The sequence below is a fragment of the Delphinus delphis genome, chromosome 15 (genome assembly GCF_949987515.2).
Source record: "Delphinus delphis chromosome 15, mDelDel1.2, whole genome shotgun sequence".
NCBI lineage: Eukaryota > Metazoa > Chordata > Mammalia > Artiodactyla > Delphinidae > Delphinus > Delphinus delphis.
The window spans coordinates 50,487,529-50,513,877 of NC_082697.1; the positions used below are offsets into that span (position 1 = coordinate 50,487,529).

A 26,349-nucleotide genomic window follows, 5' to 3' on the forward strand; every position below is an offset into this window, starting at 1 on the left:
CCCTACCAGTCTCACCAGCCCCAGCCCCAGTCCACCTGGGCACCAGCAGATCTTCCATCCAACCCCGCTACAGGTCTGAGCCCAGAGAGGCACCCTCAGGGGCATGGCCTGGACACATTGGCCCAGTTTGCAGGAGGAGGCCAGCCTGCTCTTGGGCCGAGTTCACGCTCAGGGAGCCCCCTGGGCCAGTATGCAGAGCCAGGAGTGCTGGGAGAGGTGAGCAAAGTCCAAGGTCCATCCTGGCCCTGGGGCCGAGATTCCTGCTGACCATTCAGCTGGCTTCCTCCCCACCCCTAGCCACCTTCAACATGCTTACTGACATCAGACTACAGTCAACAGGTGGTCGCGACCTTCCCAGAGCCACCGTTTGTCATTGGGGGTGAAGAAGAGAGGAAACGGACAGGTGTGGACAGAGAGGACCTGAGGGTGAGCGGTCTCAGGCAAGTCCCGCCCCCTCTCTGAGCCTCCTGTTCCTCCCCTGGAGAATGAGTACCTGCCCCACCAGGGTTAGGGTAGAGCTTCAGCACCGTGATGCCCATGAAGACACACTAAGCACTCAATAACTGCTCACCTACAGTGGGCTTGCCCTGGGCCAAAGCTGGCTGCTAGACTTGGCGTGAGCAGGCCACAGGCTGGGCTGGGACAGTGCCCCAGGGCCGGTAATGACCCCAAGTGACTAGGCTCCACTTCAGCCGGTGACCACTTTGGGACACAGAGGGGAGTTTGGTCAGAGATACGAGCTGGAAACACAGGGTTCTCTGCAAACCCAGCTGGATTTTCTAGCAGCTGCAATCAGTGCTGGCCCCCAGCAGGGCAGAGATGGAGAGGCTTTCTAGACAAGGAGGCTGCCGCACTGTGGGGAGGGGATGAGCTGCAGGAAGCCCCTCCTGAATGGGGGTCCTCCGCATTGGCCTCCTTGGTGCTTTGTCAGTGCTGACCCCTCCCACCCGCCACATACCTTCCCCTGCTCAGCGGCTCAGGTCTAACTCACAGAGCAACATGCACTCAGAATCCATGCATCAACGCCACCCTTCCTGCCCCACCCCCATGGCTTTCCCGTGCCCTCACCCAACAGGGAGACAGGCTGGGTTCCCCAGACAGGGGAAGGTTATGTGCACCGCCCAAGATCGAGAAGTAAGCTGGAGGCCCACCAAGGCCCAGCAGGTGAGCCAGCAGCCCCTGCACAGTGACCCTGTGCCAGAGCAGAGACCCCTGACCTGTGACTGGGGGTCAGGGAAAGGGCAGCACTGGCCTCTCCCTCCTCCCTCCCCAGCCACACCAACCTCATCTGACCACCTCTGCCTTCACACCTGCAGGCTCCACTCTGCCCCATGTGGGATGCTCCCAGCTGCTGAGTAGGTCTGTTCCAATCATGCACTCAGAACTGGAGGAATAACCGCAAAATGGGTTTGGAGACCCACTAGACCCACTGTGAGATGGACCTGAGCTAAAATTCCATTGACCGCCGGGCCTCCATAAGCCCCTACTTGACACAGTTTGTGTATCCTGGAATTGGTATCAGTCCAGAGCCAGTATCCAGCAGTCCCCAAAATGTCTGATTATTTCCGTTTCCCCAATGCAGAGTGACCCTGGTATAGGTCACTTTGGAGAAGGCTGGGAGAAAGATTAACAATCTAAATTTTTGGTGATATAGCAGGGTCCTTCCTCGAGGGGTCCCACCTCTGGTTCATTCAAGGTGTTCTGGGCATGTAAACTGTCTCAAGCCTGGGAATTGAATGAGGGGTCATGACTGTCTTTATGACTCAAGTTAGACTCTTGCTCACTCGACCTAGAACTCTTCTGCTCATTAAGATCAAGTGAGAATTCAGCAGGCTTCCGATCTATTTCACTTCCAGGAGCACCCCGTCCCACTGGCCGACGCTGTAATTCTGTGGGAATCAGACTATTCTGACAGCCGCTTTGCCTCTGCTGGCCATCACAGTGAGCACCGCTCCCTTGCCTTTCATCACTGAGCACCACCACGTGGTCCTGTCACCCCGGGATCCAGTGATCCCCGTGAATTTCAGTCTTCTGATTCAGTGGCAGCAGGTCTTCTGTAATTCCTGGCCTACAGAGAAGAGTGATCAAAGAGCGCTTCTATGATTCTGGGGCTGCGCGCACAAACTTTCCTCACAATCGTGGTGAGAGGTGTGCTGTCTGGATCCTCCAAGGTGGGAGAGCAGGTCCTAAATGACAGACCCACTCTAACTTTCCTGTCTCCCTAAGCCTTTGGATCCCTCCCTCCATTGAACCAAGGCAGGTCTGGCATTACAGCTCATTCAGTGTTGGCCACTTTTTAGTCCATGTTTCAGCCAACCAACCAACCAAACCGTTAGAGCCCTTTCTGATCCCCCAAGCTATATCATTAAACCCAGAATCTCTGCTTAGTGAGCCCCTATCAATAAATTTGACCTGACCCAACGTTATGTTCCTTCCAACCTTATCCCACCCTTAGTATTCATTCCAACACGTTCCCTGGATTTCTGTCAAGATAAATTGGGGGGAAGCCACCACAATGAGAAGCCTGCACACTGCAACGAAGAGTAGCCCCCTCTCGCCACAACTAGAGAAAGCCCACGTGCAGCAATGAAGACTCAATGCAGCCAAAAATAAATTAATTAAATAATTTTTTAAAAAAAGATAAATTGGGAAAATAGTGTAGTTCTCTTGGAGTACACCACACCTCCTCACAGGGCCCATTGTGCACATCCTCCTGCAGGGCCTGGGGCAGGCCAAGTCCGTGGCCTTCTCAGGGCCTCTGCATATACTGTGGGAAGCTCTTCTCCTTGCTTCTGTCACCTTCGCTGCTGATCTGGCATGACTCCTCCTTGGCATACCCCTCCCTGACCACTGGGCCCAAAGCACCAGCCCCCTAATTGCTCCCCCGCCTCCATATTCCAGCGTCTCTCTCTGCTGTAATTACACAGCCCTTCTCTTCATCTGGCGTGAACTTACTGTCTCAACTATGCCTTAAGACCTTGAGGGCAGGCCCTGAACCAAGATGGCGGAGTAGAAGGACGTGCTCTCACTCCCTCTTGTGAGAATCACAACTAGTTGCTGAACAATCATCAGCAGGAAGACACTGGAACTCACCAAAAAAGATACCCCACATCCAAAGACAAAGGAGAAGCCACAGTGAGACGGTAGGAGGGGCGCAATCACAGTAAAATCAAATCCCATAACTGCTCGGTGGGTGACTCACAGACTGGAGAACACTTATACCACAGAAATCCACCCACTGGAGTGAAGGTTCTGAGCCCCACATCAGGCTTCCCAACCTGGGGGTCCGGCAAAGAGAATCAGACTTTGAAGGCTAGTGGGATTTGATTGCAGGACTTTGACAGGACTGGGGGAAACAGACTCCACTCTTGGAGGACACACAGAGTAGTGTGCACATCGGGACCCGGGGAAAGGAGCAGTGACCCCAGGGGAGACTGAAGCAGACCTACCTGCTAGTGTTGGAGGGTCTCCTACAGAGGTGGGGGGTGGCTGTGGCTCACCGTGGGGACAAGGACACTAGGAGCAGAAGTTCTGGGAAGTACTCCTTGGCGTGAGCCCTCCCAGAGTCCGCCATTAGCCCCACCAAAGAGCCCAGGTAGTCTCCAGTGTTGGGTTGCCTCAGGCCAAACAACCAACAGGGAGGGAACCTAGCCCCACCCATCAACAGTCAAGCGGATTAAAGTTTTACTAAGCTCTGCCCACCAGAGTAACAGTCAGCTCTACCCACCACCAGTCCCTCCCATCAGGAAACTTGCACAAGACTCTTAGATAGCCTCATCCACCAGAGGGCAGACAGCAGAAGCAAGAACTACAACCCTGCAGCCTGTGGAACAAAAACCACATTCACAGAAAGACAGACAAGATGAAAAGGCAGAGGGCTATGTACCAGATGAAGGAACAAGATAAAACCCCAGAACAACAACTAAATGAAGTGGAGATAGGCAACCTTCCAGAAAAAGAATTCAGAATAATCATAGTGAAGATGATCCAGGACCTTGGAAGAAGAATGGAGGCAGGGCTTCCCTGGTGGCGCAGTGGTTGAGAGTCCGCCTGCCGATGCAGGGGACACAGGTTTGTGCCCTGGTCCGGGAAGATCCCACATGCCGCGGGGCGGCTGGGCCCGTGAGCCATGGCCGCTGAGCCTGCGCGTCTGGAGCCTGTGCTCCACAACGGGAGAGGCCACAACAGTGAGAGGCCCGCGTACCGCAAAAAAAAAAAAAAAAAAAAAAACCCAAAACAATTAAGAAAGTAGTCATAGGAACATACATATCGATAATTACCTTAAACATGAATGGATTAAATTCTCCAACCACAAGACACAGGGTTGCTAAATGAATACAAAAACAAGACCCAGGGCTTCCCTGGTGGCGCAGTGGTTGAGAGTCCGCCTGCCGATGCAGGGGACATGGGTTCGTGACCCGGTCCGGGAAGATCCCACATGCCGCGGAGCGGCTGGGCCCGTGAGCCATGGCCGCTGAGCCTGCGCGTCCGGAGCCTGTGCTCCGCAATGGGAGAGGCCACAACAGTGAGAGGCCCACATACCGCAAAAAAAAACAAGACCCATCTACATGCTGTCTACAAGAGACCCACTTCAGACCTAGGGACACATACAGACTGAAAGTGAGGGGATGGAAAAAGATATTCCATGCAAATGGAAATCAAAAGAAAGCTGGAGTAGCAATACTCATACCAGATAAAATAGACTTTAAAATAAAGAATGTTACAAGAGACAAGGAAGGACACTACATAATGATCAAGGGATCAATCCAATAAGAAGATATAACAATTATAAATATATATGCACCCAACACAGGAGCACCTCAATACATAAGGCAACTGCTAACCGCTATAAAAGAGGAAACGACAGTAACACAATAATAGTGGGGGACTTTAACACCTCACTTACGCCAATGGAAAGATCATCCAAAATGAAAATAAATAAGGAAACAGAAGCTTTAAATGACACAATAGACCAGATAGATTTAATTGATATTTATAGGACATTCCATCCAAAAACAGCAGATTACACTTTCTTCTCAAGTGCGCATGGAACATTCTCCAGGATAGATCACATCTTGGGTCACAAATCAAGCCTCAGTAAATTTAAGAAAATTGAAATCATATCAAGCATCTTTTCTGACCACAACACTATGAGATTAGAAATGAATTACAGGGAAAAAAACATAAAAAACACAAACACATGGAGGCTAAACAATACATTACTAAATAACCAAGAGATCACTGAAGAAATCAAAGAGGAAATCAGAAAATACCTAGAGACAAATGACAATGAAAACACGACGATCCAAAACCTATGGGCTGCAGCAAAAGCAGTTCTAAGAGGGAAGTTTATAGCTATACAAGCCTACCTCAAGAAACAAGAAAAATCTCAAATAAACAATCTAACCTTACTCCTAAAGGAACTAGAGAAAGAAGAACAAACAAAACCCAAAGTTAGCAGAAGGAAAGAAATCATAAAGATCAGAGCAAAAATAAATGAAATAGAAACAAAGAAAATAATAGCAAAGATCAATAAAACTGAAAGCTGGTTCTTTGAGAAGATAAACAAAATTGATAAACCATTAGCCAGACTCATCAAGAAAAAGAGAGGACTCAAATCAATAAAATTAGAAATGAAAAAGGAGAAGTTACAACAGACACCGCAGAAATATAAAGCATCCTAAGAGACTACTACAAGCAGCTCTATGCCAATAAAACAGACAACCTGGAAGAAATGGACAAATTCTTAGAAAAGTATAACTTTCCAAGACTGAACCAGGAAGAAATAGAAAATATGAACAGACCAATCACAAGTAATGAAATTGAAACTGTGATTAAAAATCTTCCAACAAACAAAAGTCCAGGACCAGATGGCTTCACAGGTGAATTCTATCAAACATTTAGAGACGAGCTAACACCCATCCTTCTCAAACTCTTCCAAAAAATTGCAGAGTAAGGAACACTCCCAAACTCATTCTATGAGGCCACCATCACCCTGATACCAAAACCAGACAAAGATACTACAAAAAAAGAGAATTACAGACCAATATCATTGATGAATATAGATGCAAAAATCCTCAACAGGGGCTTCCCTGGTGGCGCAGTGGTTGAGAGTCCGCCTGCCGATGCAGGGGACACAGGTTCGTGCCCCGGTCCGGGAAGATCCCACATGCCGCGGAGCGGCTGGGCCCGTGACCCATGGCCACTGAGCCTGCGCGTCTGGAGCCTGTGCTCCACAGCGGGAGAGGCCACAACAGTGAGAGGCCTGCGTACCGGGAAAAAAAAAAAAAGAAAAATCCTCAACAAAATACTAGCAAACAGAATCCAACAACACATTAAAAGGATCATACACCATGATCAAGTGGGATTTATCCCAGGGATGCAAGGATTCTTCAATATACACAAATCAATCAATGTGATACACCATATTAACAAATTGAAAAATGAAAACCATATGATCATCTCAATAGATGCAGAAAAAGCTTTTGACAAAATTCAACACCCATTTATGATAAAAACTCTCCAGAAAGTGGGCATAGAGGGAAACTACCTCAACAAAATAAAGGCCATATATGACAAACCCACAGCCAACATCATTCTCAATGGTGAAAAACTGAAAGCATTTCCTCTAAGATCAGGAACAAGACAAGGATGTCCACTCTCACCACTATTATTCAACATAGTTTTGGAAGTCCTAGCCACAGCAATCAGAGAAGAAAAAGAAATAAAAGGAATACAAATTGGAAAAGAAAAAGTAAAACTGTCATTGTTTGCAGATGACATGATACTACACATACAGAATCCTAAAGATGCCACCAGAAAACTACTAGAGCTAATCAATGAATTTGGTAAAGTTGCAGGATACAAAATTAATGCACAGAAATCTCTTGCATTCCTATACACTAATGATGAAAAATCTGAAAGAGAAATTAAGGAAACACTCCCATTTACCAAGGCAACAAAAAATAAAATACCTAGGAATAAACCTACCTAGGGGAGACAAAAGATCTGTATGCAGAAAACTATAAGACACTGATGAAAGAAATTAAAGATGATACAAACAGATGGAGAGATATACCATGTTCTTGGATTGGAAGAATCAATATTGTGAAAATGACTATACTACCCAAAGCAATCTACAGATTCAATGCAATCCCTATCAAATTACCAATGGCATTTTTTACAGAACTAGAACAAAAAATCTTAAAATTTGTATGGAGACACAAAAGACCCCGAATAGCCAAAGCAGTCTTGAGGGAAAAAAACAGACCTGGAGGAATCAGACTCCCTGACTTCAGACTATACTACAAAGGCTACAGTAATCAAGACAATATGGTACTGGCACAAAAACAGAAATATAGATCAATGGTACAGGATAGAAAGCCAAGAGATAAACCCACGTACCTATGGCCAACTAATCTATGACAAAGGAGGCAAGGATATACAATGGAGAAAAGACAGTCTCTTCAATAAGTGGTGCTGGGAAAACCGGACAGCTACATGTAAAAGAATGAAATTAGAACACTCCCTAACACCATACACAAAAATAAACTCAAAATGGATTCGAGACCTAAATGTAAGACCGGACACTATAAAACTCTTAGAGGAAAACATAGGAAGAACACTCTTTGACATAAATCACACTTTTGATCCACCTCCTAGAGTAATGGAAATAAAAACAAAAATAAACAAATGGGACCTAATGAAACGTCAAAGCTTTTGCACAGCAAAGGAAATCATAAAGACGACGAAAAGACAACCCTCAGAATGGGAGAAAATATTTGCAAATGAATCAACGGACAAAGGATTAATCTCCAAAATATATAAACAGCTCATGAAGCTCAATATTAAAAAAACAAACAACCCAATCCGAAAATGGGCAGAAGACCTAAATAGACATTTCTCCTAAGAAGACATACAGATGGCCAAGAAGCACATGAAAAGCTGCTCAACATCACTAATTATCAGAGAAATGCAAATCAAAACTACAATGAGGTATCACCTCACAGCAGTTAGAATGGGCATCATCAGAAAATCTACAAACAACAAATGCTGGTGAGGGTGTGGAGAAAAGGGAACCCTCTTGCACTGTTGGTGGGAATGTAAATTGATACAGCCACTATGGAGAACAGTACAGAGGTTCCTTAAAAAACTAAAAATAGAATTACCATATGATCCAGCAATCCCACTATTGGGCATATACCCAGATAAAACCGTAATTCAAAAAGACACATGCACCCCAATGTTCATTGTAGCACTATTTATAATAGCCAGGTCATGGAAGCAACCTAAATGCCCATCGACAGATGAATGGATAAAGAAGATGTGGTACATATGTACAATGGAATATTACTCAGCCATAAAAAGGAACGAAATTGGGTCATTTGTTGAGATGTAGATGTATCTAGAGACTGTCATACAGAGTGAAGTAAGTGAGAAAGAGAAAAACAAATATCGTATATTAACGCATATATGTGGAACCTAGAAAAATGGTACAGATGAACCAGTTTGCAGAACAGAAACAGACACAGATACAGGGAACAAACGTATGGACACCAAGGGGGGAAGCGGCAGGGGGTGGTGGTGGTGGCGTGATGAATTGGGTGATTGGGATTGACATGAATACACTGATGTGTATAAAATTGATGACTAATAAGAACCTGCTGTATAAAAAAATAAATTTAATTTAATTTAAAAATTAAAAAAAAAAAAAAGACCTTAAGGGCAGGCCCCATCTGCCTTTCTCATGGCTGCATCCCCAGCACTGAAGCTAGAGCCTGACACTGAGCTCAATAACTATTTGTGGAACAAGTGAAACAGCTGTGCAAAGGCTGACCCTGGGTCCTGGAGTCCCTGATGTTGTTAATAAAGACAGCAAGCCTGGGTTCTGTTTGTTTATTGATCTCTTCCTGATTACTCCAAAGAGGATTCAAGATGGAAGGGACTTCGCCCACCCTCCCTGATGGCAGGACCCTCAGAGCATGTGCAGTGAGGCACAGTCACTGTGTCCCCGGAAATGGTGAACTGTAGGCTGTGAGCTCCGGTGTCCCCAGCCTTGCACAGTCAAGGCGATGGAGCAATAGCTGCTTTCCTAAGCCTGAGTGGGGCAAGCAGCATCCACACAGATGGTGCAACAGGGTTCGGGATTTCTCCTTTCATAACCGAGAGGCCAGAGATCTGACCCCTCTGCCTGCTCCCCCAGCAGGTCACAGATCATCACCACTCTGGCTGCCTGGAAGGGTTTAGTCAGAGAGAATCATAGAGTGACCAGGGCTGGAGCAGCCAACTGGAGCCGCCCCTGTTTGCATTCTCTATCCTAGCACAGCCTGCTGGAGACAGGCAAGAGCTTCTGCGAGGGCCAGAGCCCATCTCAGAACTGGGCCTCACCGGGGTGAGTCCAAACAGGCAGGGAGGGGGCAGCAGGCTGAGGAGAGAAGGTAGAGGCTGCACCATCACTCTAAGACGAGCCAGGCCTAGAGCCCCCTCCCTGAGACTCCTGTGAGAGCCGACAGTGGGGCCTCCAGGCACCCCCTGGCAGCCTAGTGTAGCCTTCTCCTTTTCCCAGCCTCTTCCCTTCTCCTAGCCTGTTCGGAGGCAAGGCCTCGGGAACCTTCCTGATGTTTCAGCTACCCCTCTCCCCCCCACCCCCGCTCCCCTGTCCAAATGTCTGAGGTTCCACTTCTAAGGTGGGATGTCCAGAGTGTGGCCACAAAGCAGTGTCCATCTGGGTTGGGTGTGGGCTGCCCACCTACTGTCCCTGGGAGGCAGAAGTTTCTTTGCCTGGAAGAAATGAGGGAGGGGAGAGAAAAACAAGTCGCTGCTAACTTAGGTTTCAGACACCGTTCCCTGGCCCAGCCCACTCCCACTGCAGCCTGCAGACCAAGAGAGCTGGGAGGACCCAGACCCGCAGCCTGGGGGTGTCTCTGTGCCCAGTTCTTTCCCTGAGATCTGCAGGAGAACCCAGAGTCTGTCTTTCCTCCACACGTACCGGAGGACAAATAGCTACAAAAGGACAAAAGTATTATCAAAACTTTATCACGCACCGGCCCTCACAGACAGCCTCACTTAACCCCACAGTGAGGGCAGCGAGCAGGTGCTGTTAGCAACCCCATTTTACAGAGGATAAAACTGAGACTAGGGACTGGCCGCAGTCTTGCGGGCAGCAAATGAGGAGAGGGATTTGAGGTACAAAGAGTGTGAAGGAGTCCAGAGGGCGGCTGGGGATGCAGACAGAGAGCAATGGGTCAGAGAGGAGGCTGAGCTCAGATAAAACACACACAAATGAAAAACGGCTCCCAAACAATCTACCAGTGATAAGAATATTGCCAACAGGAGCACATATTTACTGAGCCCCTACTACACTCCAGACCCCAGTGCACTTTCATGCAGCCAGTCTTAACGGGCCTGTAAAAGAGGCTCTGCCATCACGCCCACTACACAGAAGATGAGGAGGCTCAGAGAGGTTGACGAGCAAGCCTGCAGCTGCACAGCCCCAGAACTCAACCTCCACACCACCCTGCACACAATCAACCAGATGCAGGAGGCAGGACATCTGCCCTTTGTCCCTGTCCCGCAGCCACCCTCCAGTGGCCCTGGGCAGCGCGCTTTGGTGCCCCCATGCTCTGTCACTGTAAGTGCATGAGAACAGTGTGCCCCTGGGCCTCTAAAGGCCTGTACGTAGGCCTGTGCCCAGCTGCCGGCAGGCAAGCTCACCTTTAGGGATGAACTTCAGTGAGCTGCTGAATATTCAGAAGCGGGACTGTCCACGCTTGGGGCCATCGTTCAGGAACTCATGGCCCAGCCCATTGCCACACCTGCCACAGGACACCTGGGAAGACCACAAAACAGCCATGAAAACAGCTGCAGCCATGGCCCCTGCTGCCACCAGCACATGGGGTCCTCCCCATGCCTATTTCCCAAGGTAACTTCTGGCATGAGAGGTTGGCCTTGGCCCAGAACCTGCCCCGGAAAACCATCTTGTTTCCCTGTTCCCACCAGGACCCCAGGCTCTCCCAATAGTTTGGGGTGTCACTCCCCTGGCTGAAGCCAGAGGTCTGGAATAGACAGACCCTAGGCCCCTACAGCTGTAGGGGGAACAGCAGGAAGGGGTGGGGGGCTCTCAGGACCCCCCTGGCTGACACCTCCTCACCGCCCCCCAGTTGCTACCACCCACCTTTAAGGCTCCAGGCTGATTGTGCTCTGGACGCTTGGCCACACTGTCAGCATGGATGGTCTCGGTGAAGGCCGGCCATGGGGATGAGTGTGCGTACTTTGAGCGGCTGGAAAACAGCTCATAGCCACATTGGGCACACACGTAGATGCCTGGGGCGGAAGGGGAGGTAAAAGCAGAGATGCTGGCTCCAGCGCCTCGGGGGTGAGCACCTAAATCCTTGAACCCAGGAGAGGACAGCAGCACTCCGGTTACAGGGTGGGCTGCACACCCTCCCCACTCACCCACCCACCACCCATAAGCCTGGGTATCGGCTCTGTGGGGGAGACACAGCATGGAGCTCACATTTAGCAGTTCTGAGCCTGTGCCAGAGGCCAGGAGAGCCACTTTTCACAATTATTTCTTTCACTCTTCTTAACAGCCCTGTAATGCAGATGTTCCCATTTTACAGATGAGGAAACTGAGGCTCAGGGATGCAAAATGCTCAGCTACAGGGTGTGCAGCCAGGAAGGAACCCAGGCAGTCTGATGAGGACACAGCTCTGCCCCTCACACACAAGCAGGCCCCACACGGTGGGGGCTGTGGCATGGCCAGCACCACCACTAGCCCCCCGCCCTTCCCACGTGGACCTCCCTCTGCCCAAAGAAGCCGTAAGGTGGATGCCCAGACACCAGCCTGCTCTCCAAGCAGGAAAAGACTGATCCCAGCAAAAGACCTCCAGTCAGACAGAGGGCCAGGAAGACAGAGCACCAGGGAGAAGGATGAGTTTTAACCTACCGCCAAAAGATCACCCTGAGGGGGGAAAAAGAAAGGTTGCAAAACTGACTCGCAGAACAGGAAACTGCTTGGGGGTCACTCGAGGGGTACTGAGTCACCCTTCGCCCCCTGCCTGGCCTGGAGACAGCCTGCCCTGGAGTCTGTGACCTACTCAGCCTTTACCAGTAACTTGAGGAAGAAAAGAGGAAACGGGAGCTGCTGTGGGAGTGGAGTTTCCAGCTTGGCAGAGTAGCCTGAGGACAACCCGGAGTCCCACAGCCAGAGAGTCTGAAGGGAGGACTTTGCCCAGAGGGTCCTATGTCACAGCTGGCTCACAGAGACCAGGGTGTCACATCCCAGCTCCCTCGAGGGCTGACACCCAACAAATCCCACCCAGGGGTAGGTCGCTGCCCTAGTCTTGCCTGTGGACATATTTTTACCAAATTAGTCCATGACCAGGCAGCACAGCCCAGAAGGGGATTCATCTGGGCCTCTCAAAGCCTGGGCCCAGGGCTGACTGCCGGCCATGCCCCCAAACCAACCACTCACCCCCTACCTTCCACCCCTCCTATCTGACCCAGGCTGTCCAGTCAAACTTCACTGGCCATTGGCAGCCTGGCAGCACTCCTGGTTACCCAAATCTGGGGCCCTGGGCAGGTGGGGTAGGCACCCAGGCGGTCACATTTGGATCCCAACAAGACGTGCTTTCCAGCTTACCCCGCAGGTCTGGGGCACCGGGGAGAAGAAAGGGCTGGAGTAATATCAGGAGGATGCCCCAAGGAGAGGCAGGCCAGTCACAGGAGCTGCCCCTGGACAAGACCTTCCACCGCCTCCCCCTAAAGTTCCGATCCTGACCCGGATACCCGCAACGGCGTCACCACCCCCATACCTTGACCCCGCAGATTTCCTCGGAAAAGGCCACGCTCACACTCAAGTTCTGTTGTCCTCGAGGACAGCGACACCCTCTCTCCAATGTCCCTCTCCCCTCAAGTACCCCTACTCTCCGGAACCCCCAACTCCTCCCTTCTCTGTATCCCCTTTATCCACATGCGTTCCTCCCCGCGCGGTCACACTCGGCCCCCGTTCCCGGGACTCCGGGGCTCCATCGCCACCCGGAGGGCTGCGACGCCCCCTCTAATACGCGTCCCCGCCCCCGCTGTCCTCCAGGAGGTCACAGGTCGTACCCGGCTCAAAGTGGTTCTGGAAAACCTCGCCCCCGAAGAAGCTGCAGAACGACATGGCGCCGGCGGGACCGCTGCACGATCGCCGCCTCCAACAGATCCGAGGCCACAGACCTACGACCTGGTGCTTGTGCCCGCCTCCTGCCCCGCCTCCCGAGAACCAATCCCACTCGGATCCCGGACCTGCCCCGGCGCCCTAGGCCGCGCCCCCCAAGGGGACCAATCACGTCCAGAGGTGCGAGACACCCTCGCAGGGCCCGCCTCCCGTTGACCCGCCCTTTCCACGGACCAATCCCACCCCGGGACTAGGGTTCCGGCTTCCGCCTCCAGGAGGCCCCGCCCCCTCCCGAGGACCTGCCCCCTCCGTCTTCCAGCAGGCCCCGCCCACCACTAAGGACCACTCCTGAGCGGTCCCCGCGGCCCCGCCCCTGCCCCCCTGCCCCCCTGCCCCTAGCAGCAGGGCGGGGCGCTGAGCTGCGCTGGGTTTGGGGTGACTGTCGCGGTGCACCACACTGAGCCGCGTACGCTCTCGTCGTTTCCCGGCGCTTAAGCCCCGGGCTGCCGGCCGTTGACCAGCCTTTCCGCGCCCCCCAACTCTGAGACACCGCGGGAAGAGTTGTCTCTGGCTTTTATTAGACAAGGGGACAGGCGGGGGTTGCGCCGCGCTTTTTTCAGGCTCCCTCCATCCCATCCTGCCTACAAGTCTCCCGAGGTTTCCGGCTTTTCCTTCTCAAGATGCTTCTTCTGGACACCCTGGTGGGAGAGGGACAGGAGGAGCGTTAGTCACAGGGGTCTAACCAGCCGCCTGGGTTACGCGGAGTCGGCCCTGTGCCCTCTCCCACTTGTTTCTCCCCTACTTCCTTTCTGGCAAGAATCAGTGCCCAGGACTGGACCCCTAAAAGCCCCCTCCTGTGGATGAGTGCAGGGACATGCGTGCCACCCCCATCTGCTCAGCTTCCCCGCTCTGGGGCAGGTAGGATGTGGTGTCAGAGCCCCAGAGAGCAAGGCTGGTGGGCTCACCATGAAGACCCTCTTCTCTTGGGCTGTCTGGAAGCGGCCATGACCAAACTTGGAGGTGGTGTCAATGAACTTGAGCTCGATGTTCTCCAGGGCCCTGCGGCTGTGGTGCACCAGGAGGGACTGTGGCCGGTGGGAGAGGGGAGCTGTCACCGTGGGAGGTCCCCACTCAGCCCCTCCCATTACCCCCAGTCAGGAAGGTCTTGCTCACCCAGATTCTGTTAGAACCTCTCCCTCTTTGCTTTCCCCATCCCCACCCCTCCTGAAGCAGGCTGGAGGACAGGGTAGGCCAGCCGCCCAACTCCCCCAAGGCCCATGGGGCTCCCACTCCCCAGCTCACCACCTGGCACTGACCTTCCTCAGCGTGATGACCCTCTTCTTGGTGCCCGCGATGCAACCTTTCAGCATGATGAAGTCATTGTTGACTTCCCCGTAGTGGGGGAAGCCACCCTGTGGGAAGGTGAGTCCAGGAAAGGGGCTGCTGGGTTAGGAGGCAGCTGGAGGCCCTAGGAGAATTCCCCTGGCCTAGGGTGACATTCTCAATCACTAATCAGGGCAGCATCTGAGCCACACCCTAAGTCCTTCCCGTGATTATCTTATTTAAAAATCTGCATTTTACAGAGGAGGAAACTGAGGCTCAGAGGGGTGAAGTCACTTGCTCCAGGCCCCGCAGCTGCTACCCACTGCAGCTGGAGTTTGAGCCCAGGCAGCCTGACTCCAAGGCCACAGTCAGAGCTGTTGCACTCTGCACCCTGTGACAGCAGCTGGAGGATGAGCTGTCTGCAGTCGTGGCTCTGAGGATGCAGAAACAGCAGGGGTTTGGTCCACCAGGTGGTCCACCCTGTAGCCTGAGCTCTTGGGAGAGGGCAGCACCCCACAGGCCTGCCCCACAGCCAAACTGGCGGCCCACCCTCACCAGTGGTGTGATGGATTTGTCGGTCACATCGTAGCTGGTGGATGCGTTGTTCTTAACCACCTTCCCGTCCTCCGTGTGCAGCCCCCGACCAATGCGGTAGATCTGCTAGGAGCACAGGGCACATTGGGGACAGCAGGTAGCCTCTGGGGCTGGCAAGATGCCCACACCCATCAGAATGTGGGCTTAGACCCAGGCGCTGGTGGGGGCATTTCAGAGCCTTAGGGGGCCAGGCAGCATCTGGGTCATGCACCCCACTCACTGGGGTGTGGTCACGGGCATCCCCCCTCAAACCAGGCCTGTGGACACACCTTCTTGTTGAGCTCTGTGCGGTGATGGTAGCCCTTCTGCCCAGCCCGGGCGATGGAGCAGCCCACACGGGCAGGGTGCCAGGCACCAATGCAGGCCACCTTGCGCAGCCCCTTATGGGTCTTCCTCGGCAGCTTCTTGGTATGCCAGCGGCTCGTGACCCCTGCAGGTGGGAGGGGCAGGGTGGGTGGCTTAGAGGCCAGTTTGGCCCCCACCTCCTCCAGGCAGCCTTCCTGGAGCCGCCATCCCCACCCGGCCCTACCTTTGACGCCCCTGCCCTTGGTGACGGCAATGACATCAATGACCTCACTCTGGCTGAACACACTGTGCACTGGCACCTGCTTCTCCAGCCGGGCCTGGGCCCAGGCCACCTTCTCAGCCACCGTGCCGCCATTCAGCTGGATCTCCATGATATGGGCCTTCTTCTGCCGGAAGGGCAGCAGCTTCATCTGTAAGACATGGCACGGCCAGTCGGTTCCCAGAAAGTCACACACACACCCATTTGCCGATACGACATGGCCAGCTGGTGATCCCTGGCAGACTTTCACGCATGCATTCATTCAACAGATGATCCCATGCTCTGGTGTGCCTATATGCCACGTTCTGTGCGAGGCACTGGGGATGCAGCATGGAATGAGGCAGACAACGTCCTGGCCCCCATGGAGCCACCATCTAGTTGGGCGGCAGAAACCAAGTAAACTCTTGGATAGGCCTAAGTGTTGTGATGAAATATTGAGGGTGGAGGGGACAGTTATTGCACATGACGGTGGTGAAGGAGGGCCTCTCTGAGGAGGTGACATCAATGGCAAGAAGGAACCACTAGGTGAAGATCTGAGAGCTTTTGGGGCAGAGGGAACCGCATATGCAAAGGCCTTGTGGCAGGGAAGATGGGGGAGCAGTGGTTGGTGGGACAGAAACGAGACCAGTGTGTCTGGACTGTGGTGAACAGGGAGGAGAGTTCAGGATGGTGATAGGTGAGCAGGGGCCTGGCCAGGCAGGTCTCATAGGGAGTAGCTTGGGCTTTATTCCAAGTGCAGGGTGTGACATGATCTGTTGCACATTTTTAAACATCTCTGGCTGCTGCTGTGTGAGGTGGAAGCAGGGACACGGTTAGGTCACAGCATAGGGCTCAACCAGTACTGATGGAGGACCTGTTGCATATAAGCCTCCTGGGGGGTGTGGTACAGCAGTGAGCAGGGAGCTGTGACCCCTGACCCCATGGAGCTCAAGTCTATGGAGGGAGATGGATGTTAACCAATGACACACATAACCAGGAACTACAAGTGGGAGAGTAACTCAGGCAGGTAGGGAGGGTCATTGCTGCGGGCCTGGGAAGGCTTCCCTGAACGTTCCAGAAAAAGCCAGAGGGTATAGGTAACCTGTCAACCCACACGAAGCCAGACCCCACTCACGAATGTTGATTCACACCCACATGTGCCAGACCCCAAACAGAGGCTGCCGGACCCCCACACCCAACACTGGGCAGGTGATCCTGGACCTTTGGGGCATTTCAGGGCCTTGGTTGACTGCTGGGTGTGGCCAGTACCCCGTAGCCCTCAGAGTGCACTGATGCCCAACACCCCATCCCCGGGGCTGCAGGCGGCTGGCTGGTCAGCCGACACTTTGGGCCCATGCCCGAGGCTCACAGTATTTTTAGGCTGACATTTGCCAGGGCTCAGGGAAGCCAGGCTGAGGGAGGTTGGGCCCAAGTGGTGGACTGGCTGACCAGTGTGGACCAGGGGGTAGGGGCTGACCTGGGTGTGGACGATGACCCGGATGACCTTGCAGTACTTTTTCATGGCAGCAAAGTCCCTCTGCAGCTGCTTCTTGCCGTCGGCATCGCGCCACCTCTTGCAGGCCTTGGTGAAGGCTTTTTTCTTGCTCTTGTGCCTGAGCCGTGCACAGAGGGTGCTCAGCACGACCAGAATGTCAGCCTCTACTGCATCCTACCAAGCATGGGCTTAGATGTCCCCCTCCTCCCTCCTCCCATTCCCAGAGGAGGCATTGCTGGGCCCCTGGGGTCCCTGGGCTGGGCCCTCCTTAAGCACAGACTGTCTTTCCCTCTCTAGGCCTCAGTTTCCTCCTCCGTAAAGTGGGTACCCTCCCTGCCTCCTGGGGCTGAGAGTGAGCAGATGTGCAGGAGCCCAGGGAAGGGGCGTGCCAGCCAGCCATGGCCACGTGCCCACTTTGCCATGGCTGCTGAACCCACTTCTAAAGCGAACAGTCAGGACTGGCCAGGCCCCACACCCCATCGTTCCTAACCCTTGCCAGGATGCTGGAAGGTGGACATCATTATCCCCATCCTACAGATGAAGAAACCGAGGTTCACAGAGGTCAGATGAGGGGCAAGTTGATCACAATTGCAGCAGCAAAAACAAGGCCAGCTGGCGTTCGCTGAGCTCTTTCCCTGTGCTGAGCACTTGACACACTCTGCTCAGCTCATCCTCAGGGCTGCCCCAAGATGCGGAGACCTCTCCTGTTCCCATTTGATGGTGTCTGTGGGGAGTGTGTGTGTGGGGGGGAGGTGAGGTTCTACAAGGTCAGTCAGCTTGCCTGTGGTCACACAACCTGCTCTGACACTGGGGCCCAAGGTCCTCGCCTCCCATGGAGGCTACACGTGCCTCTGCCTCCATATGGAAGGGGATGTCTGTGAGATTCCTCAGGCAGTGGTGCCTTCCCTTTCTGGACTTAATGCCAGGGAAGATTTGAGGCCTAAGGATGCCCTTCTTTCTGATGAAAAGAGCTTGTCAGTTGGCTATTTCCCTTTTCACCCTGGCTACTAGGAAGCTTGGAACCAACTCTGACATTCCATCAAATCAGTTCTTAGTTCACCCTGAGGATGAGAATGTTTGCTTTCCTTTTTCCTCTAACTAATTTCCTCTCCAGCCCTCTAGTCCTTGTCTTTTATTGGAGGGAAGGCATCACACACTCACACGCATACACACACACACACACACACACACACACACACACACACACACTTTTCTGCCTTCCACACGCTGCTGACACTCCTCCTCCTGCCCAACCACCCGGCATCCCTCACCAGTCCTTGTAGAAGCGGCGGCGGCACTCGTCGCTGAGATGTTCCGCAAAGATGGTCTTGAAGCTCCGCAGGCCTCGCGGGGTGGCCACGTAGCCCACCACGCCCACCACCACCACAGGCGGCGTCTCCACAATTGTCACCGCCTCCACCTCCTCCCGCTTGGAAATTTCTGAACGAAACCCAGAGACAGAGGCGTGGAGGGGGGCCTCCGAGTCCCATGGGGAGTTCCATGGAGAGGGGACAGGGGTGGAAGTGCCGACCACAGCCCCACCTGCCCGCGGGAGGACCCAGCACCAGAGCCCCAGGGCTGTTGCGGACAGAGGCCCCTGTGAGCAGGCCCCTGACCTCCAGCCCTGAGCCTCCCCACTCCCAGCCCTTCTCTCCCTGCTCTGCCCTGCATGTGGAGCCACTGCTGGGCAAGACCCCACAGGTGTCCATAGTAGCTCTGACTCAGCTCAGGTAAGGCCTGACCTGCTCCTGCCTTGGTTTCCCCACCAGACCGCCCAGGAGAGCCACAGCCAGAGCAGCGTCCCCCAAAGGGTAGGGTTGGTCATCCTCTAGGGGAGTACAAATGGGCACTATGAATGTATATGGATGAGTTCTAGAACAAAACCTAAGACTTGTCCTAAACCCATGATTTTATAGATGTTATTAATGAGGCTGATCTGAAGTCAAAGAAGTATATGCTTAAAATATATATTAGGGGAATTCCCTGGTGGTCCAGAGGTTAGGACTTGGCACTTTCACTGCCGAGGGCCCGGGTTCGATCCCTGGCCAGGGAACTAAGATCCTGCAAGCCTCGTGGCGCAGCCAAAAAATATATACTTTAGGAGAGATGGAGAACAGATGAGTGGTTGCCAGAAGGTTGGGGGGTGGCGGCTGTGGCTATAATAGGGCAACAGGACGGACTGTTGTGGGAATGGAACGTTCCAAGGTGGTGGGTACACGCATTTACACATGACAGAAACTGTCATTTACACGTGACAGAACCAGAGAACTAAATAAACACACATCTTATTCAGGAGAATCCAGCATAAGATGAGTAGGGTGTATCCATGTCATTATCCAGCTGTGACATATTACAATGGTTTTAAGAGATGTTTCCATTGGGGAAACTGGGTAAAGGGTGCGTGGAATCCCTCTGTATTATTTCTTATAACCACACTACGATGATCTCAAAACCGGAAGTGTGTAGGGGCACCTGCCCTTGAATCTTAGCTCTTACAAGTTTCATAACTGCTCTATTTCCTCATCTGTAAACTGGGGCAATGACAGATCGGTTCTTGAGGCACGGCCAGCAGTCAACGTTCCGACTGAGGTGCCCATGGGCGGGGCCTGGCCCCTTCTGGGGCTGTTTCCCCTCCGGAAGCCCAGTTGTGGCTCCTAGCCTCTGGAAGAACCTCCAGATCTTCTGGCGGTCGGGGGTGCTCGGCCCGCCCCCCAGGGGCCCCTAGAGGCCACTCACTGAGCCCTGGCCGGTGCACCTCCCGCAGAGTGTGTGTCATGCCAGCCTTGTAGCCCAGGAAGGCCGTGAGGTGCACGGGCCGGCTGGGGTCGTCCCGAGGCCACGTCTTCACCTTGCCCCGGTGCCGGCGGCTCCTCTTGTGTGGCAGGAAGCCCAGTTGTCCATGCCGAGGGGCAGAGAACTTCCGGTGGGACTGGGGACAGAAGGGAAGGGAGATCAGAGCTGGAGTCTCCCTGCTGGGTGCAGCTGGGCAGTCCCAGAGACCAGACCAGAAGTGAGCTAGAGACCCCAGGCTGAGACCTGGTGGCCCTCAGGGCCTGCATCTGTCCACAAGAAAGGAGGGAAACTTCTCCAAGGGCAGTGTCTTAGGGACAGAGCCAGCGGCAGCCCCCCTTACCCGTGGGCTTCCTGTCTCAGTGGCCTGGTCCTGCCTGTCTGGGCCCAGAAGAGGCAGATCCACACTGCAGCCAAGGCCACAGAGGCAGGGGGCCACTGCCATCTGTCCCTCTGTTTACCTGTCCTAGGCCTGGAAGCCAGAGCTTGGGCCCCCTGCTGTCCCCTGTAATCACCTACTCTGTCACAGGCCCAAGGACCTTCTCTGCTGGGATAGATCCCAGAAGCCCACCTGCCCCTCGCCAGGAAGCTGGCGTGCTTCCCCCCAACCCCCCTCCCGCCAGCCCACTGACCATGGAGGCCTGTCCCTGCAGGTTAGGAAGGGAAGGGGCCACCTCACCAGGCGTCGGAGGTCAAGTGGCAGGGCCAGGACGCACAGCAGCCAGATCCCAGATTTAGCCCCTGGCAGGGGAGCTCTGTCATCTCCTGTGGCGGATGTGGGCTCTGGTGTCAGAAGCGGGCCTGGCCCAGGGCAGGGCGAAGGGGGGCAGCCTGGGCAGCCTGGGGGGGTGCACTTGGAGCTAGGGCTGGCACTCGTTTCCTCAAATGTCCTGGGACTGGGTCACACACTTTGTTTTCTGCTTTGTGTGACCCTCCAAAACGGGAACAACTTGGCCTGGTAGGGGGTTTAGGAACTCGGGTTTGGGAGCTTCCCTTGGGCAGCTGCCATTAGGAGTGTCTGAGTCCAGTTTGCTGGCCTTGAAGCAGAGCAGATTCCTGTGCTGTCCTGAGGCTGTGAACCTGAACTGGAAAAACGGTGGGAAGATGGGGAAGTTTGGCTGTGTGTCCAGAGGATCACTAGAGCTGTGATTCAATCAAAGTCCCTTGACTCTAGTAGCTGTGAGCCAAGAACACTTAGGATACTTTTTTTTTTTAATATTTATTTATTTGGTTGCACCAGGTCTTAGTTGCAGCAGGCGGGCTCCTTAGTTTCGGCATGCATGTGGGATCTAGTTCCCTGACCAGGTATTGAACCCAGGCCCCCTGCATTGGGAGCACAGAGTCTTAACCACTGCACCACCAGGGAAGTCCCTTAAGATAATTTTTATGAACTTAAATTTTTTTTTATACTTTTTAAAAATAAATTTATTTATTTATATTTTATTTTTGGCTGCGTTGGGTCTTCGTTGATGCCTGCAGGCTTCCTCTAGTTGTGGCCAGCAGGAGCTACTCTTTTTTTTTTTTAATTTATTAATTTGTTTATTTTTGGCTGTGTTGGGTCTTCATTTCTGTGCGAGGGCTTTCTCTAGTTGTGGCGAGCAGGGGCCACTCTTCATCACGGTGCGCGGGCCTCTCACTATCGCGGCCTCTCTTGTTGTGGAGCACAAGCTCCAGACGCGCAGGCTCAGTAGTTGTGGCTCACGGGCCTAGTTGCTCCGCAGCATGTGGGATCTTCCCAGACCAGGGCTCAAACCTGTGTCCCCTGCATTGGCAGGCAGATTCTCAACCACTGTGCCACCAGGGAAGCCCAGGAGCTACTCTTCATTACAGTGTGCAGGCTTCTCATTACAGTGGCTTCTCTTGTTGCGGAGCACGGGCTCTAGGTGCACGGCCTTCAGTAGTTGTGGCTTGTGGGCTCTAGAGTGCAGGATCAGTAGTTGTGGCACACGGGCTTAGTTGCTCCACGGCATGTGGGATCTTCCCAGACCAGGGCTCAAACCCGTGTCCCCTGCATTGGCAGGCAGATTCTTAACCACTACGCCACAAGGGAAGTCCCTGAAATCTCTTATTTTTTAATTCAAAGATTTTATGGTTATAAAGTTCTGTAATTGTAGAATCAGAGTTTTACAGGCCTAAGATATCTCTGCAGGTCTGTGGATTTTGCATCCCTGGTTGCTAAAATTCTATGCTACTAAAATCTACAATTCTTTGTTTTTGTCGTTGTTTTTGAATGACAAAGCTACTTTTAATACTTTGGGCTGAGTCTGGCAGGAAAAAAATCACTGGGAAGGGGTAAACCCCTCAGCCCAGAAATGGCCCTGAGGGAGAGGGGCTCCCTGAAGGAAGGAAGCACAGGAGTGACATGTTGCAGACTCAGGGCCAAAGGGAACACCCTCGGTGCTGGGCCTGGGAGCACACAGTGGGGGCTCCAGCCACACAGGCCAAGGGCCAGAGGGTCGGACATGGAGCCACAAAGCTGCTTGGGTCCCTCCCTCTCATTTGCCTTTTTCTGCTTCTGCTGCGTGATCTCTGAGTCCGTCTGCTGCTGGGTGGCAGCAGAAAGCCATCATCTGGGTGCTTTCCCTTAACTGAGTACTATACTCTGCTTTCTCATATTCCCCTGGTGAGCGAGCTCGTGCTGGTTACTGCGGGTCATGCGATGACTCCGGCCCACCTCCATTGGGTCCCCTCGTTCAGCCCGACATTGCAGGCCAATGTTATGATAGTTGAGTGTGACAGTTTCTAAGAGTTCATGATTTGAAGATTTAAGGTTACTATGATTCTGGATTCTGTGCGTCCATAGAGTTAATGACTGACCCCAGCCTCTGGGCAGGAAGTGACCAGCACCCATCCTCCCTGGTGCTAGCCAGAGGGTGTGCCAGGTATGGAGATCACAGAGGGTGGCCAGTAGGGCCCTGGTCAGTGGAGCTGCCTCAAGGGCACAACAGTGCTCAGGGCCAGGATGGAACCCTCAGAACCAAAACAGAGTGCCCTGTGCCCAGGGTAGGAGCCACTTCTCCCTAGTCGTGGGGTGGGGAGGGGTGAGGGTGGAGAGGGGAAACCCTACCTCCTGTGCTGTCCCAGGCAGCCCCCTCTCCAAGCTCAGTGGCATCAGCCAGTCCATGAGGGGCCCTGGCAGACACAATGGAGCTCAGAGAGGGATGTAGGGAATGGACAATCCAAGAAGGCTTCCTGGAAGGGTACAGCTTTTGGCAGTTTGTGTTATCTGTTGACTTTGTTATTTGCTCTACCGGCCTGAGTTCTCCAGAAGAGCCCAGCTGTGTTCATCATTCTGCTCCCTGCTGCACTTGGCACGTACCTACACTCCCTCCGAACTGAATGGTTTCCTTACTCCTGTGTCTGTCTCCCCTTAGAATGTAAATAGGGATCTGTTTCCTTCACCGCTGATACCAGCGCCCAGCACACAGTAGGCGCTCGTCGCGAGTGCAATGGCGCGGCGGTCCCATGCGAGGGCGCTCGCACTGCGAAGCATCTCCCGAGGCCACACTTGGGCAGGCGGGGTGAACTACAAGTCCCATGGTGCCTCGCGGGCGCCGTCGTTGTCCTGCGCAGGCGCGGCCGCTCTCCAGTTGTCCTCTGTGCGGGCGAACTAGGCCGCGGGACCGAGGCGGAGGCCGCGGGAGCGCGTCCGAGAGTCGAGCCCGCCGCGCGTCGCTGCCATGCCGGACAGCTGGGACAACAACGTGTACCCCGAGCCCCCGCGCCGCACGCCGGCGCCCTCGCCGCAGACCACTCTGACCAACCCTATCACCTATTTTACGAAGGCTTTCGACCTCCTCGTGGATCGGCCAGTGACCCTCGCGAGAGGTACGAGCCCCAGCCGGGCCTTGCGCCCCGGGGCCCCCCACCGCTCCCGGGCCCCCCGCACCCGTCACTCAGCCTGGATCCCCACTGCACCCCAGGCCTCACCTCTTGGGACGACCCCGCCACACACACACCAAGAGCCCTCACTGCTGTATGGCCCCTGCCGCCGTCCACGGACCCCTGGTCTCCGGCCTCGCTCAAATGTTAGGGGCTGTTTGCTGATCGAAGTCATCTGCGTCCTGAGGCTTGTTAGATCCCACTCTCCCTAAACGCTTTGCATCCTGCGTTTTGCACAGCAGGCGGTCACAGAGGGCTGTTGAGGTACAGGGGTTCTCCCAACCCTTTGCATGCCTGCAAAATGGCCCGGGTGGTCATTGATGGCCGAGGCCCCTTCCACCTACGTGTGCTGTAACTTGCCCTCCGTGTGTGCCCACGCTTGAGAGCTGCCCAAATTCCGCCATCTCTGGTCCAAACTAGGTGAACGTTTTAAACCATCGTTGTCCAGTTTGTGGTTCAGCCATCTTGGTGGTGCAGCAGGCAGAGCATAATGCCCTTAGTCACTAGTGCCAGGCGATTCATCAATCGCCTAATTAATCAATCCATTCATTCAACAACAGAACGTTTGGGGTGCATAGTATGCTCTGGTGGCTCTTTGTGGGGGGAGGAACCACCCTCACCCCACCCCACCCCGCCCCAAGGTCTGGAAAAAACAAGTAGTGGATCTGCTCCCTCTTTTGTATAGCAGTTTTTTAGAAAGTGTTTTATACGTCTGGATGGATGAGATCTCACTAGGTCCAACTTGTTCATTTACCCATGGGGAAGTTGAGGCCAGAAGGTCAGCAGTAGCAGAACTGGGACTGGAATCCCTGCTGGTTGCTCCCTGTTGGGGCCTGTTTGCCTCCACAGTGGAATCCCCGTGCTCTGGGGGAGCTGGGCCGGCAGGAGGGACTGTAGCAGGGTGTGGGCTTGCAGAGAACAGGCTCTGAATCCTGCCATCTCTCAGAGCCTGGGTCTCCTCTCTGTAAATGAAAAGGACCTGCCCCGCATAGGGTTATCGTGGGGACAAAGTGAGTTAATGTATTATGCAACACAGGGTGGTTCCTGGCTTACAAGAAACTCTCCATAAACCGTAGACATTGCCATTTGTAGCCCAGTCCTTTCCAGGACTGTGTGCCAGCCCACACCTCTTCTTTGGGAGTCCAATTGCCAGTCTTTGTAAAAGCTGGGAACATTTGGGAAACCTGCCTCTTCCACGGCTTATGAGAAATACAAAGCTAAGAGCCCTTTCAAACTGTGGCTTCTCCAAACCAATAAGGCCTTTGGACCTGGGGTTTTCTCTTTGCACCTGGGGTTTTCTCTTTGCAGAGTTTATAGAGCGGCAGCATGCCAAGAACAGGTATTACTACTACCACCGTGAGTTCCGCCGCGTGCCGGACATCACTGAGTGCGAGGAAAAGGACATATTGTGCATGTTTGAAGCAGAAATGCAATGGAGAAGAGACTAGTAAGTCCTCCCCCTTGGGCTTCTGCTCTTAGTCAGTGAATACTACTGAGAGCCCTGTGCAATGAGCATATTCCCTCCGGATGCCATGAGATGATGGCCAACCCAGATCTAGGGGTGGAGGGGCCAGACCACAGGGCTCCCAGGCCCTGCCTTCATTTTACTTTCCCTGAGTACAGGGAATCCTTATAGACCTTAAGACCAGCGGTCCCCAACCTTTTTGGCACCAGGGACCAGTTTCATGGAAGAATTTTTCCACGGGGTGGCGGTGGGGGGACGGTTCAGGCAGTAATGCGAGCCATGGGGAGTGGCAGATGAAGCTTCGGTAGCGGTCCACGGCCCTGGGGGTTGGGGACCCCTGTTGTTCATCACCTTTCTCATTTTCCTTTCAGCAAAGTTGATCAGGAAATCGTCAACATTATCCAGGAAAGGCTAAAGGCCTGTCAGCAGAGGGAAGGTGAGAGCTACAGGCAGAACTGTACCAAGGAGCTGGAGCAGTTCACCCAGGTGGCCAAGGCCTACCAGGACCGCTGTGAGTCAGCTCCACCCCAGCCTGCCCCCAGCTACTCCTGCTTCTGCCACCCCACTTCCCAGTCCTCCTTCCAGTCTCTACAGAGCTGGGTACTAGACGTTTTGCTAATTAGCCCAATCTCTGGTGGCTGTAAAAGAAAACCACCTCACCTCATCCCTTATCTGCTCAATAACTTGTCTTAGCTGCCCAAGCCCTCCCTGCATGGAGAAAAGACCACAAATTCCCATCATGGCCTATGACTCCCCTCCCCATCTCTTTCCCAGATCATGACCTGGGGGCCCATTATTCTGCCAGGAAGTGCCTGGCAAAACAGAAGCAGAGGATGCTGGCAGAGAGAAAAGCCACCAAAGAGACTGCTGCTGCTTGAGGCAGCTCGAGCCACCTCATGTGTCTGTCGCTGTTGCTAAAATAAAGAGTAATGGAATCCCTGTGGTGTCATCTTTAGCTCCCAACCTTGACACATTGATAAACCTTATTCAGATTTCTCATCTTATTGGCCCCATTTCCCTTCCAAATTCAGCCACCACTAAACTTGAGAATAGGGAGTTCCCTGATGGTCCAGTGGTTAGGAACTCTGCACTTT

General features: G+C 53.4%; 4 protein-coding genes and 1 non-coding gene across 8 annotated transcripts; 2 read left to right on the forward strand and 3 right to left on the reverse strand.

Moving 5' to 3' along the window:
- Window positions 1–8,881: 8,881 nt before the first annotated feature.
- MSRB1 (methionine sulfoxide reductase B1) lies at window positions 8,882–13,256 on the reverse strand. 2 transcript variants are annotated; one of them, XM_060031490.1, is made up of 4 exons: window positions 13,111–13,256; window positions 11,174–11,322; window positions 10,714–10,828; window positions 8,882–9,780 (listed from the first exon to the last, which is right to left on the reverse strand). In XM_060031490.1, the coding sequence occupies exons 1-4, from the start codon at window positions 13,163–13,165 to the stop codon at window positions 9,749–9,751; spliced, it is 351 nt and encodes a 116-aa protein (XP_059887473.1). In that variant the 5' UTR covers window positions 13,166–13,256; the 3' UTR covers window positions 8,882–9,748. The 2 variants fall into 2 exon arrangements, with proteins under 2 accessions (XP_059887473.1, XP_059887474.1); XM_060031491.1 differs by lacking the exon at window positions 10,714–10,828.
- Window positions 13,257–13,718: 462 nt separating this feature from the next.
- RPL3L (ribosomal protein L3 like) lies at window positions 13,719–20,590 on the reverse strand. 3 transcript variants are annotated; one of them, XM_060032986.1, is made up of 10 exons: window positions 20,541–20,590; window positions 19,855–20,047; window positions 18,390–18,558; window positions 17,101–17,236; window positions 15,609–15,795; window positions 15,349–15,509; window positions 15,041–15,142; window positions 14,479–14,574; window positions 14,128–14,247; window positions 13,719–13,860 (listed from the first exon to the last, which is right to left on the reverse strand). In XM_060032986.1, the coding sequence occupies exons 1-10, from the start codon at window positions 20,541–20,543 to the stop codon at window positions 13,804–13,806; spliced, it is 1,224 nt and encodes a 407-aa protein (XP_059888969.1). In that variant the 5' UTR covers window positions 20,544–20,590; the 3' UTR covers window positions 13,719–13,803. The 3 variants fall into 3 exon arrangements, with proteins under 3 accessions (XP_059888969.1, XP_059888968.1, XP_059888970.1); XM_060032985.1 differs by having other exon boundaries at window positions 15,041–15,145; XM_060032987.1 differs by lacking the exon at window positions 15,041–15,142.
- TRNAE-UUC (transfer RNA glutamic acid (anticodon UUC)) lies at window positions 19,099–19,171 on the forward strand. Its single transcript has one exon. It is a non-coding gene; the product is annotated as a tRNA-Glu (tRNA).
- A 1,619-nt stretch (window positions 20,591–22,209) lies between the features above and the next one.
- Window positions 22,210–22,564, reverse strand: LOC132437655 (small EDRK-rich factor 2-like). Its single transcript, XM_060030988.1, is given in 2 exon segments — window positions 22,210–22,244; window positions 22,327–22,564. Coding segments are annotated over 2 exon segments (273 nt in total).
- Window positions 22,565–23,494: 930 nt separating this feature from the next.
- Window positions 23,495–26,192, forward strand: NDUFB10 (NADH:ubiquinone oxidoreductase subunit B10). The gene is made up of 4 exons (XM_060032988.1): window positions 23,495–23,736; window positions 25,099–25,237; window positions 25,627–25,766; window positions 26,030–26,192. The coding sequence occupies exons 1-4, from the start codon at window positions 23,589–23,591 to the stop codon at window positions 26,131–26,133; spliced, it is 531 nt and encodes a 176-aa protein (XP_059888971.1). The 5' UTR covers window positions 23,495–23,588; the 3' UTR covers window positions 26,134–26,192.
- The last annotated feature ends 157 nt before the right edge of the window (window positions 26,193–26,349 follow it).

Coding starts and splice junctions, on each gene's coding strand:
- MSRB1 (XM_060031491.1), bottom strand. CDS start 13,165: ATGTCGTTCTGCAGCTTCTTCGGGGGCGAGGTTTTCCAGAACCACTTT. Junction 11,323..13,110: donor CCAGAACCACTTTGAGCCGG/GTACGACCTGTG, acceptor CTTCCGCCCCAG/GCATCTACGTGTGTGCCCAA. Junction 9,781..11,173: donor ATCAGCCTGGAGCCTTAAAG/GTGGGTGGTAGC, acceptor CATTTCTTCCAG/GCAAAGAAACTTCTGCCTCC.
- RPL3L (XM_060032985.1), bottom strand. Junction 15,146..15,348: donor GCACAGAGCTCAACAAGAAG/GTGTGTCCACAG, acceptor CTGTGCTCCTAG/CAGATCTACCGCATTGGTCG. Junction 14,248..14,478: donor GGGTCATCACGCTGAGGAAG/GTCAGTGCCAGG, acceptor CACCGGCCACAG/TCCCTCCTGGTGCACCACAG.
- NDUFB10 (XM_060032988.1), top strand. CDS start 23,589: ATGCCGGACAGCTGGGACAACAACGTGTACCCCGAGCCCCCGCGCCGC. Junction 23,737..25,098: donor GCCAGTGACCCTCGCGAGAG/GTACGAGCCCCA, acceptor TTCTCTTTGCAG/AGTTTATAGAGCGGCAGCAT. Junction 25,238..25,626: donor ATGCAATGGAGAAGAGACTA/GTAAGTCCTCCC, acceptor TTTTCCTTTCAG/CAAAGTTGATCAGGAAATCG.